The sequence below is a fragment of the Vipera ursinii genome (assembly GCF_947247035.1).
Source record: "Vipera ursinii genome assembly, chromosome: 2".
Taxonomy (NCBI): Eukaryota; Metazoa; Chordata; class Lepidosauria; order Squamata; family Viperidae; genus Vipera; species Vipera ursinii.
This window is the reverse complement of record NC_139513.1, coordinates 10,405,411-10,418,656: the sequence shown is the minus strand read 5'-3', so window position 1 is coordinate 10,418,656 and position 13,246 is coordinate 10,405,411. Positions and strand designations below refer to the sequence as shown.

The following is a 13,246-nucleotide window of genomic DNA, read 5'->3' as shown; positions in this document are numbered from 1 at the left end:
CAGCCCCAACGACTTTTAACGGTCTCACCAACAGTTCCAAAACCACTAGAAACTCGCCAGGCCAGCAAAGATTGTCGGTCGTATGTCGTACGTTACCTTTAGTTCCCCATCTATCCCCTTGTCCAAATTGTTGATGAAGATGTTGACGAGCCCTGGGGCACCCCACTACACACTTCTTTCCACGTAGATGCGGTTCCATTGAGGACCACACGCTGAGTAGGGCTGGTCAGCCAGCTACGAATCCATCTGGTGGTGATGCTGTCTAACCCACGTTTTTCTATCTTTATCATTTCTTTCCATTGCCCCATATTTCCCCCCCCCCACAAATCCTTAAAAAGAAAAGCCCCCCCCTTTCCCTCCGTGGGGCGACCCCCCAAATCCTTTTCCCCCGGAGGCTCCCCATGGTCTTGACATGGTCTTTACGGTTTAACAAAATTATAGTACAGTATTAAGAGGTTTTTCTCCTCTCATATTTCATCATTTTCCCCTTCGGTGTCACTGAGTTCTGTAGTGTGAGATCTTGCTGAAGTCCAAAATCCATCCTCAATCCCGCTCTCCCCCCCATTTTCTCATCTGCAGCTCTGTTCATTTTTCCCTTCTTTTCCCCTCCATGTCGCTCCCAAGCTTCTTCTACCATTTGCTAGTTTCCTTCCTAAATCAGCCACCAAGAAGCAGCTCCGCATTACAGCCTCTTCCGAGAAAAAACAAGGGAAATGATGGTTTTTAGAGATTCCACCCAGCTTTGTAGAAACCAAAGAAAATCAAAGCATTTAAATAAAATCCAGGATATTCGTTCCTCTCTATTTAGATTAGGCAGAAGGAAAGGGGATCTTTTCTGGGTAGGGAGAATATGAGGACATCAATCCCAGGTACAAAGGAGGAGATATAAGAAAGACACCCAAGACAAATAAAGGATTCAAATTCAAATTTAGGGAAGAAATAGGGTGATTTTCAAGTATTAGTATGTCAAGGCAGATACGATATAGTTGCCATTACTGAAAGTTGGTGGGATGAAACTCACGACTAGAATATACTTAAATGTGGAGAAAAGCAAGGTATTACACGTAGGCAGGAAAAAACTAAAGGTGCAAATTCAGATTAGGCGAAAGCTGGATCAAAAACAGTTAACTGTGAGAGGGGACGTTGGAGTCGGGTGGGGAATCGCTCCCATTGCCCCATATTCCTTAAAATAAAATAAAAGCCCCCCCTTTCCCTCCGCGGGGCGACCCCCTTCCCCCAAATCCTTTCCCCCGGAGGCTCCCCGTCCAGCCCTGCCTCCAGCCGGGATCCTGGCAGGCTCAGCCACCCTCCGGGGACCCAGGGGGGACTCGGGGCTACCTTCCTCCTGGCCGGCCGAGGGAGAGCAGGAGCAGCCCCACCTGCCCGGAGCGGGGCCGAGGAGCAGCCTGGCCGGACGCCCAGAGGTTGCACCGCCGCCCGAAAAGCCCCAAAAGGCGGGAAAGAGAAAAAAAATCCTCCGCAACGGAGCTATGAAACGTCAGATGCTGGGACGGGAGAGTAGAGAGAACGACAGGAGCTTCCTAGAGAGGCGCCATGATGGTTTCTCCCCGCCCTTTCCGGTTCCATTTCCTGCCTCCTGGGAGAGTGGGCGCTCTGGCCCCTTCCTTCCTCTACTCCTCCCCTGGGAGCGGCTGGAGTTTCGGGGTTCGGGAAGCGCCGCTTCCTCCTCGGAGGGAGACCGGCGAGCCGCCCTCTTGGACAGCCGGGCGGAGGCCAAGGCGAGTCTTTTAAAGCGGGAGGACGGCGGGAAAAGGGCAGAGGGGCAGGGTTCCGGCTCCCATCATCCCCAGCCAATGCGAGCGCGGATGATGGGCGGTGTAGTCCGGCAGAGCCGGGGACAGCAGCAGGGGAGGGCGTTTTGGAGGCTCTCTAGCGTTCCCCGCCGCCTGGCAGCTTTTCTCCAAGCCGGCGGCCTCCGAGTTGAGTTGAGTTCCCACGACAGCAAAAAAAAAAAAAAAAAAAAAAACTCAACCCGGGTTGGCTCGGCACCCATCATCAGCACGTCAAGAAGGGTGACGTGCTGGTGAGCAAGGCAACCCTGGTTAGGGAGTTTTGTGCCCAAGATTGGGTCTGGGGACGTTTTGGGGCGGAGAGAGTATTCAGGAATCGACACCCGGGTTGGGTCATCGGGTCCTTTTATTGACAAAAGGGAGTTGAGGTTTGCAGGAGAGTTGCAGCCCCACGAATGCGGGTAGTCCTCGATTTACAGCAGTTCGTTCAGTGACCGTTCAAAGTTTCAAGGGCAGTGGAATAAAGTGGCTGACCACCCTTTTTCACACTCGCCGCTGTTGCAGCATCCCCACGTGTCCCGGGGTCCTATGATCTCTTTTTTGTAACCTCCTGACAAGCAAAGTCAGTAGGAAAGCCGGATTCACTGGACAACCGGCTTATTATCAACTGCAACGATTCGCTTAACGACTGTGGCAAAAAAGCTCGTAATTTTTTATTTATTTATTTTTATTTTTATTCCATTTATATCCCGCCCTTCTCCGAAGACTCAGGGCGGCTTACAAGCTTAGCAGTAGCCTTCATTCTATGTATATGCCTGCTTGTTAGGGCTTTCACACACACCCCAAGCGGCATTATTACAAAGTCAGCTTAATTGCCCCCAACAATCTGGGTCCTCATTTTACCTACCTGGGAAGGATGGAAGGCTGAGTCAACCTTGAGCCTGGTGGGACTCGAACCTGCACTAATGGCAGGCAGCTGGTGTTACTTAAGGAGGCATTAGCCCACTGCTCCACCAAGGCTCCACCAAGGCTCAAAATGGGGCAAAACTCAACGAATGTCTCCCTGAACAACAGAAATTTGGGACTCAATTGTAGTCCTAAATCGAGGACTACCTGTAAGAAGAAATGGGAGACAGTGTGGGGTGATGCAGCCGCCTAGGAAGCTGGAATTGGCATGTCCTAGCAGGGGGTTGGACTAGAAGACCTCCAAAGTCCCTTCCAACTCTTGATGATGATGGCGATGATGAAATGATTAAAAAGCTAATGGTTGGCTTGTCTTTTCCCCCATTTCTCCCATCTTCTCTGTTCCGTAGGGTAAAACCTCAGCCTTTTGGAAAAAACAACAACAATTAGTTGTCTGACTGAGCGAGCGAACCTCTTCGGGAAGGAAAAGTTTCTTCGGACAAATCGACGGATTGGCCGGACTTTTTTTTTTTTTTTACAAGCTTCCCTTTCCCCATTTTGGGAGAAGAGGCAGAAGGCAGGAGATGATGGCTACCTTTAATGCCTTGAGTGAGATTCAGGGGAAACGCCTGTGGGAATTTTGTGCCAAGAAAGTGGGAGGGGAGACGCTACAGACGGACGCGGAGTTACCCCAACCGTGGCAAGAGCTGCTCATAACCGCAGGCTCTCTGCACTCCGGTTGGGCGGGCAGCCAGGGGCCGGAGGAGCCCACCCCCTGGGACGACCCCAAGGGCTTCCTGGCCTCCTTCGAACAAGTGGCAGAGGCCTGTCAGTGGCCTCGGAAAGAGTGGGCAGTCCGGCTTTTGCCCGCCCTCCGCGGAGAAGCCGAGCAGGCTTTCGGTAACCTGGAGGCCCGTGACCGGCAGGATTACGGGAAGGTGAAAGCAGCCATCTTGCACCGGGACGCCCTGAGCCGAGAGAAACGGCGCCAGCACTTCCGGCGTTTCCGCTACCAGGAAGCCGAGGGGCCCCGCGGGGTTTACAACCGGCTCCAGGCGCTGTGCCGTCAATGGCTGAAGGTGGAGAGACACTCCAAAGAGCAGATCCTGGAGCTACTGATCCTGGAGCAGTTCCTGACCGTCTTGCCCCCGGAGGTCCAGAGCTGGGTGCGGGAGCGAGGCCCTGCGTGCTGCGCCCAGGCGGTGGCCCTGGCCGAGGATTTCCTCTGGATGCAGAGAGAGTCTTTGAGATGGGAACAACAGGTAAGGCGCCCCCCCTTTTTTTTTGCATAGATCAGGGGTGTCAAACTTCATTGAGGGTGTTCTGTACCAGCCTGCTACCGGCCCTGCAGAAAAGGCAACCCCTTTACAAACGGCAAGAGGCTGGAATAACGTCTGCCAAATTTATTACTACAAAAACAAACAAAACACGAACCAAGATACAGGAGCTTTGAAACACTATCCAAGCGGTTGCTTTCAGCAAACCAGCCCTCCCCACACATTCCCTTTATAAAGAGTTCAGGGCGTGGCTTCTCTCTGCCTCCTTCCGAGAAGCCCCATTGCTTTCCTCTGTTTACTCCTACTTGACTGCCTCCTGCGTCGGGCGTCCTTGAACAGGGCCAGCTGTGGGTCATCTTCATCCACATTGTCAGGCTCACACAGCTGGGTCTCCATGGTGACCAAGTGGGAGGGGCCTGCCTGAGGGCTCTCATCAGCAAGATCTTCAACACCCTCAGCAAGGTCTTCAACACCCCCCTCCTCCTCTGAGTCGTCCGACCCAACTGCCGAACCCACAGGCTGACCCTGAATCACAACAGAGGGCCGCATCAGCATTGTGGTTGCCCTCAAGGGGCCAGGTGGGCATGGCCTACTGGGGGGCGTGGCTAGAGTGCGTATGGCCTACTGGGTGGGCGTGGCCAGCTCTACATCGTTCTCATCAAGGGTGCCTATGGGGGCCTGGGCAGGAGTGGGACAGATCTGGGGGTCTCTGGTAGAAGGAGAGTCTCTGGGCCAGGGCCAAGGCAGTGGGGGCCGGTCCCTCACTGTTTCCAGGGTGGCTTCGCGGGCCACATGAAACCACTTTGCGGGCCGGCTCCGGCCCCCGGGGCCTTGTGTTTGACATGTCTGGCATAGATGCTCTACAATGGTGGTCCCCAACGTCCATGGAGGTTCTCAGTCATTCTAGTCATGGCTGTCCCAAAAGTGCTTTTTCAGCAAGCAACTTGGACTTTCTTGTTTTCCTTTGAAGACTTTTCGCTTCTCCTCCAAGAAGCTTCTTCAGTTCTGACTGGATGGCGGGGAATGGGTGGATTTATATTCCTTGTAGAGAGCTGGTCATTTGCATTCTTTTAGAGAGCCGTTCGAGCCACTTGGAGGTTGACCTGTGTCCTCAGGGTCACCTGCCCTGCAAGATCACACAGGGCAGGAAACATCCTGCAGCCGAGAAGGCTTCACGCACTCTGGTGACCCTGAGGACACAGGTCAACCTCCAAGTGGCCTCAACGACTCTCTAAACCAGGGGTCTTCAAACTTGGCCCTTTGATGACTCGTGGACTTCAACTCCCAGAATTCCTCAGCCAGGCACGTTGGCTGAGGAATTCTGGGAGTTGAAGTCCACAAGTCATCAAAGGGCCAAGTTTGAAGACCCCTGCTCTAAACAAATGCAAATGACTAGCTGTCTGTCAGAAGTATCAATCCTTCCATTCTCCCCACCATCCAGCCAGAGCTGAAGAAGCTTCTTTGGAGGAGAAGCGAGACGTCTTCAAAGAAGTTTGCTGTCTTTTGTCCTCGTCAATAGAACAGGCATGTCAAATTGCCGGCCCGCGGGCCGGATGCATGACAACGAAACTGCGCCCTCCCCATTGCCGGCGATGGAGGGAAAGTCGCAATACGACTTTTGTTTGTTTGACATGCCTGCAACAGAAGATTTATCTTTTCTCAGGAGACTTGTACAGATAGTCCTCATTTAACAACCAGCTGGTTATTGACGGAGGTTACAGCAGATGTCTTCAAAGCTACCTATGACCTGGTTTTGGAGGCTGCACGTTTCCCCCCCTCCCCCCCCCCCCGTGGTCACCTGAGTGCATTATGGGGGCCGGACAGCTGGCTCCCGTTTAATTGCTATTTGCAAGGATTCTGTGGTCGTGTGATTGTGATTTTCACTGCTTTGCAATTGATTTGTGGTGTTTTCTTTTGGTTTCTGGCAAAAACGGCCCCCCGAAGAAAATGGGTTAGCTTAAGAACCGTGTCATTCGTTTAACAGCTGCCGCAAAAAAGGTTGTAAATTTAGGCGTGGTCACATGGTGACTCGCTTAACGACCAGTGTCACTTATAATTCTGGCGCCAATCGCAGTTGTAAATTGAAGGTTAGCTTTGGTTGAACATAGAGCTGTTCTGTCTTAGCTATTCTCAGGGATGCTTCAAGCAGGTTTTTAGATATCAGCCTCCCCAGCCTGGTTGAGTTTTATTTTCCCATGTTGGGTGAGAAGAAAAAGAATTTAGCATAAAATGAGTAAAGTCACCAGACAGATCTCTTACGCGTCTTTGCCTTCCTTCCTTCATTTTCTTTCTTTTTCTTTCCTACTTTCTTCCACCTTCTCATTTTCTTTTCTTTCTTTCTTTCTTTCTTTCTTTCTTTCTTTCTTTCTTTCTTTCTTTCTTTCTTTCTTTTTCTTTCCTTCCTTCCTTCCTTCCTTCCATCCATCCTTTTCTTTCTTTCCTTCCTTTTCTTCCTCCCTCTCTTTCTTTCTTCCTCTTTCTTTCTTTCTTTCTTTCTTTCTTTCTTTCTTTCCTTCATTTTCTTTCTTTTTCTTTCTTCTTTCCTTCTTTCCTTCCTTCCTTCCACCTCATTTTTTCTTTCTCTTTCTTTCTTTCTTTCTTTCTTTCTTTCTTTCTTTCTTTCCTTCATTTTCTTTCATTTTCTTTCTTCTTTCCTTCCTTCCTTCCACCTTCTCATTCTTTCTTTCTTTCTTTCTTTCTTTCTTTCTTTCTTTCTTTCTTTCTTTCTTTCCTTCATTTTCTTTCTTTTTCTTTCTTCTTTCCTTCCTTCCTTCCACCTTCTCATTTTTTCTTTCTTTCTTTCTTTCTTTCTTTCTTTCCTTCATTTTCTTTCTTTTTCTTTCTTCTTTCCTTCTTTCCTTCCTTCCTTCCACCTTCTCATTTTTTCTTTCTTTCTTTCTTTCTTTCTTTCTTTCTTCTTTCTTTCTCTTTCTTTCTTTCTTTCTTTCCTTCTTTCTTTCTTTCCTTCCTTCCTTCCTTCCTTCCTTCCTTCCTTCCTTCCTTCCTTCCTTCCATCCTTTTCTTTCTTTCCTTCCTTTTCTTCCTCCCTCTCTTTCTTTCTTTCTTTCTTTCCTTCTTTTTCTTTCTTCTTTCCTTCCTTCCACCTTCTCATTTTTTCTTTCTTTCTTTCTTTCTTTCTTTCTTTCTTTCTTTCTTTCTTTCTTTCTTTCTTTCTTCTTTCCTTCCTTCCATCCTTTTCTTTCTTTCCTTCCTTTTCTTCCTCCCTCCCTTTCTTTCTTTCTTTCTTTCTTCCTTCCTTCCTTTCTTTCTTTCTTTCTTTCTTTCTTTCTTTCTTTCTTTCTTTCTTTCTTTCTTTCTTTCCCTTCCTCCCTCCCTTCCTTTCTTCCTCCGTTCCATTCCATTCCATTCTTCTTAATTGGTCATTTCCCTCAGGGAGAGGCTCTAGGCAGTGTACAATTTAATCAATAAAATTCAACATTAAAATTGGGATAATTTAAGATTAAAACCTTTAAAATGATAAAACAACGTTCTAAAATTTTTTAAAGATGAAGAATTCCAAGATTGGGGGGGGGGTTGGCAGTTGATAATATGTGTGTGTGTGTGTGTGTGTGTGTGTGTGTGTGTGTGTGTTTCTCATGGAGCCTACAACCCTGTATCTGTGTAGGCCACTGTGTCCCCCATGTGCGGCCGTACAGCCCTTTGCAGAAGGCCAAAAGACCTGGGGTGCTTTCCTCATCTCTGAGGGCAAAGATGTCCCCCCAAAACCGGCATAAAAGGCCCTCTTCCTTGACCCTGCCAATCAAAATACTTTGACTGGCGGGGCCTGTCCGCTCTGCCTTCTCTACCTGAACCACGCGTGGGACAGGCTGATCGGATGAGGCGAACCATCCTTACCTTGTCTGTGGAGATTCTCAGTCCTCCAGGTCATGGTTCTCCCGGAGTTGTTGTTGTTGTTGTTTTTGTTGTGTCAGGAGGCAACTGGACTTTCTTTTTTTTTTCCTTTCAAAACGTTTCGCTTCTCATTCAGGAAGCTTCTAATCTAGATGGTGGCAAATGGAAACGTCTTCAAGGAAAAAACAACAACAAGAAAGTCCAGTTGCCTCCTGAAAAAATAAAAATAAAAAAAATAAAAGCAACTTTGGGACATCCTTACCTTGCCTTCCCTGTGCCTAAGTTCTGTTTTGAGGTTTGATCCTGTCCGCCATTGCAGGGGATGACAGCAGCTGCTCCCTCAGCCAAGGCAGAGCTGGACTCACCTGACAGCGGGGACAATATCGCGAGGCCCTTCCGGGAGGGAGAAGAGAAAGCTAGAAATTCATGCGGTGAGTATGAAGGAAGGATTCCTGGATTTCCACGGAATAAGCTGAAGAAAAATTGCTACGTTTCCCCCCTCTCCCCCTCCCCGTGAATGAATGAACTTTTATTGTCAAAGTACAACCATGTATAAAGGGACGCGGTGGCTCAGTGGGTTAGGACGCTAAGCTTGTCGATCAGAAGGTCGGCAAATTGGCGGGTCGAATCCCGAGGGCCGCGTAACAGAGTGAGCGCCTGTTACTCGTCCCAGCTTCTGCCAACCTAGCAGTTCGAAAGCAAGTAAAAAATGCAAGTAGAAAAATAGGGACCACTACGGTGGGAAGGTAAGAGCGTTCCGTGCGCCTTTGGCGTCTAGTCATGCCGGCCACATGACCACGGAGACGTCCTTCGACAAGCGCTGGCTCTTCGGCTTTGAAACGGAGATGAGCACCGGCCCCTAGAGTCGGAAACGACTAGCATGCATGTGCAGGGGAACCTTTACCTTTACCTTTACAACCATGTATACATTGAGATTGGCTGAGCCTCCTTTCGTGCCCCCACCCACCCACTGCAACTCACAGTGACAACAATCCCTCCATCTTGTTACACCATGTGAGCTAATTGCACCACACACCGGCCTCGCAAGTCAATCATACGTAAAATTATATTTTTTTAAATAATATTTTATTAGTTTTCCAATATTTACGATAATATCTTTAAAAAGCAACGTGGTGTCCGGGTTACAATAGTTCCATTTCAGACAAATACATATTATTACAAATCTCCGAGTTGTTATAACCAATACTTCCTCTCTCTTTTTTCTTCGATATATACTATCTCTTATCTAAATTAACATATATCTTATTGCCATCCACCAATCATTGAACAGTTTATTTTATTTTATTTTTTTGAATACATATCCATCAATCTTTTAGTATATTTCATATTTTAACATTCCATCTTTAAAACATCAAACACCTTATCTGTTTTTTCTGGCTTTAATTTTACATTGATATTAAAACGTTTTAAGATTTCTCAATTTCATATTACTAAATAACCTCTTTTTCCTTTAGGCAATTCTCTTCAATACCTAGTAACGTAGTCCAGTTCTCATTTATCTCATTACCACATCTATATCAATTATACAATATTTAAAATAGTAGTCATTGAGATACAAATCACAAGGAGCAGGGGAAAAAAAAGAAAAAAAAGGAAAAAGGAAAAAGAAAAGGGGAGGACAATAGCATAAAATTATACAATTATTGCCCGTTCAAGATCCTAACAGCCCATGGATAAAAGCTGTTCTTCAGCCTGTTGGTACGGCTGGCTATACTCCTGTATCTCCTACCCGATGGTAGGAGAGTAAAGAGGTACCGACCAGGGTGTGAGTCATCCCTGAGAATCTTCCTCACTCTTCCAAGGCAGCGAGCCCTGGCGAGGTCATCCAGTGGTGTCAGGGGACAGCCCACAATATCTTGTGCTGTGCTCACTACCCTCTGTGCACCAGCCTTTTGCAACCTGGGGCCTTCCACATATCGTGGGCTGCAAGGCTTGTAGATCAGGAAAGGGCTGAAAAGCTGCTTTCACCCCATATGCGAAGTGTCAGGGCTGCAAACATTGCGATGTTTTTGCACTGACCATAGAAGAGGCAGCTTTTTGCTTTAGTTGTTCGCCTTTGAAGCACTAAAGCGCGGGAGGGATCCAACCCGGAAGTTTTAGGAAGATAAGAAATAAGCGCGCTTCCAGGGAAGTGAAACTTTGTGGGTGAAATTAATTGGTGAATGCGATTCATGACGTGTAATTAAGGGAGGGAGACTCTGTAGGATATGATGTCTCAAGGGGAGGAGGATTCAGATTCTGGCATCCATCCATGAGTGCCGATGCTCCGTTCTGTTCATTATGGACTTTTTTTTAGAATAAATAATCGTGCAGTGCTCTTTGACATGTCTTTTTAATCGGAACCATGACACGAAGCTTCTTGGTTACTTCGAAGTTTGGTTTGCTTGTTTTGCAGAGGTGTTCCCCAACCTCTTGCCTTTTGAAGCCTGGAACACACGTTACTCCAGGAATTATTTATTTTTTTTCTTTTATCTTGGATTACGGCGGCGACATTGTGTACCCCTCAGAGTCGGTTCCTAATTAGAGCAGACTTTAAGCCCTGTAAATTAAAGAAGAAAGAAAAAAAACTTCCTACTCGCCTAAGTAAACATACACACACATTGGATTACATTTTTTGTGGCCGTCCTTCTTCTGGTGCAGAAGAGTGAGTTCCCTAGAAGCCACTGTTTAAAAATCAAAGAATTGCTAACAGATTACATTTACACATTGGCTGTAGAAATGGACTTTTTTTTACCCCAGTAGACTAATAAAACCTATCTTTTTTTTAACAACAATTTATTTTATCTCTATTTCTATCTTTCTATCTCTCATCATCTCTCAATCATCTATCTATCTATCTATCTATCTATCTATCTATCTATCTATCTATCTATCTATCTATCTATCTTGAAACTCAAATACTTTGGCCACCTAGTGAGAAGGAAGGACTCACTGGAGAAGAACCTAATGCTGGGAAAGATTGAGGGCAAGAGAAGAAGGGGACGACAGAGAATGAGGTGGCTGGATGGAGTCATTGAAGCAGTAGGTGTGAACTTAGATGGACTCCAGAAGATGGTAGAGGACAGGAAGGCCTGGAGGAATGTTGACCATGGGGTCGCGATGGGTCGGACACGACTTCGCAAATAACAACAATAACATCTATCTATCTGTCTGTCTGTCTGTCTGTCTAATCAGTAGCAATAGTTTGGCTAATAAAATATCTGCAAGCAAGCTCCTCACGCCAATCCTGAACTACAATTATTCTCCTTTATTAGTAGCAATAGCACTTATATACTGCTTTTTAGTGCTTTACGGCCCTCTCCAAGCAGTTTACAGAGTCAGTCTATTGTCCCCAACAATCTGGGTCCTCATTTTACTGATCTCGGAAGAATGAAAGTCTGAGTCAATCGCATATATATATGTTGTGCCAGATGTGTGTGTGTGTGTGTGTATGTAAACACCACCCCCCCCGTGCCTACTTTAGAGTCTCGTTTTCTCCCTTTTGCTCTCTTCAAATCTCTCTTCATTTCAGCAGGTGAGGTCCGGCAGAATGAAAAAAGCAAGGAACTTTTGAAAGCTGCCTCCGACAGAGCCGAGCCCCCAAAGTTGGAAGAGATGCATCCGCTGAGGAGGACAAGGAGAAGCTACCTCACGGATAAGTGTAAGAAAAACATGGCTTCCCAAGCGGCGGGATTCCACAACGCTTCCCTCCCCGAAGAGAAGCCGAACGAAAAGAGGAAATACAAGTGCAACGTTTGCGGGAAATTCTTCAGCTATAAGTCGAGCCTGAAGATACACCTGAGAATCCACACGGGGGAGAAGCCGTACAAGTGCCTGGAGTGCGGGAAGAGCTTTATCCGTAGCGACCTCCTGTCCTCCCATCAGAGGATCCACACGGGAGAGAAGCCCTACAGTTGTTCCTATTGCGGCAAGAGTTTCTGTGACTTGTCCACCCTGATCAAGCATCGGAGGATCCACACGGGGGAGAAGCCGTACCTCTGTCTGGAGTGTGGCAAGAGCTTCAGTCAGAAGGCGATTCTGAATGCCCACCAGAGGATTCACACGGGGGAGAAACCCCATAAGTGCGCCGAGTGTGGGAACAGCTTCAGCCGGAGCACCTACCTGACTTCCCATCAGAGAGTTCACCTGGGGCAGCGGAGGTATCAAAACGCAGATCAGCCCAAGTTGATTCAGCCCCCCATCGTTCACGTGGAGGAGAAGGCCTATAAACGCCCCGAATGCGGGCAGACGAAGCAGCACTCGCCGTGCTTGGCCCACCAAAAAATGTACGCCTTGGGCAAAAGTATCAGTGTTTTCGAATGTGGAGAGAAGATTCAGTTGGAAGCCGTGGCGTGCGAGACTTCGGAGAAGCTGAGTGATTAGCTGATCAGCCGCCGAGCGGAGTTTTTCTCCTGGCAACCAGAGAAAATTTCCAGTCCAACTGGCATTAAAGCAATATGTGGAACTGCCGCAGTTGGGTGTGTGTGTGTGTGCGTGTGTGTCAAAAGATTTGAACTCTTTTGTCTCTTTCAGAGAGTTGTGCACTGGGGAGCTGCAAGGTGCTGCTTTAGGGGAATAGCAATTGCAATAACACTTCAGCCCTCTTACAGAGTCACCATATTGCCCCCCACCAATCTGGGTCCTCATTTTACCGACCTCGGAAGGCTGGAAGGCTGAGTCAACCTTGAGCCGGTGAGAATCGAACTGCTGGCAATCGGCAGAGTTGGCCTGCAATACTGCATTCTAACCCTTGGGCCACCACGGCACAATGATGAGGGTAAGAATTGAGCTGCCGGCAGCCAGCAGTCAGCCAGAAGTAGCCCGCAGTACTGCCTTCTAACCACTGCGCCACCACGGCTCTTGATAGCTATCGTGGTTACCTATCGTTCTCAGGTTTCAGCCCAGAAGGAAGTGCTTCCGCTTCCCATCCTCCATTGCACCTTGTTCCCAAGGCCGGAAGTCACCCACACCCGGCTGGCTGTTTGAAGAGTCTAAATATTAGCTCCGGCAATCAGTGGATATAGATAGTCCCCGACTCACAACATTTCTTTTGCTGACTGTTCAAAGTTACAATGGCACTGAAAGAAATGAATTGGGACCCTTTTTCACACTATAACGACCGCCGTAGCCTCTCCACGGTCACATGATCAAAATTTGGACGCTAAGCAAATTGACCTATATTTATGACGGTCGCAGTGTCCCGGGGTCCTGGGATTCCCCTCTTTGCGACCTTCTGCCAGGCAAAGTCAGTGGGGAAGCCTGATTCGCTTAACAGTCGTGTTACTAGCTTAAGAGCTGCAGTGATTCACTTAACGACCGTCGTAAAACGCGGCTAAACTCACTTAACAAATGGCTTCTGAACAGAAACGTTGAGCTCCATTGTGGCTGTAAAGTCGAGGACTGCTGTGCTGTCACTCAGTGGAGAAATATTTTCAAAGTAGTATCTTTTTATTAAAACAATAC

The 13,246-nt window shown here is 47.7% G+C and overlaps 1 protein-coding gene across 2 annotated transcripts in view; it reads left to right on the top strand.

Annotated features, from left to right (window-relative positions):
* The window catches only part of LOC310636510 (uncharacterized protein), a 161,530-nt gene extending 149,278 nt beyond the window's left edge, over positions 1-12,252 (top strand). The window contains exons 2-4 of one of the 2 annotated variants that reach the window (XM_083356427.1): positions 3,065-3,916; positions 8,103-8,214; positions 11,316-12,252. In XM_083356427.1, the coding sequence (XP_083212553.1) occupies positions 3,239-3,916; positions 8,103-8,214; positions 11,316-12,166 (1,641 nt within the window). In that variant the 5' untranslated portion in view covers positions 3,065-3,238 and the 3' untranslated portion in view covers positions 12,167-12,252. The remainder of the gene's footprint in view (positions 1-3,064; positions 3,917-8,102; positions 8,215-11,315) is intronic. The other variant, XM_083356428.1, reaches the window with a different exon arrangement.
* The last annotated feature ends 994 nt before the right edge of the window (positions 12,253-13,246 follow it).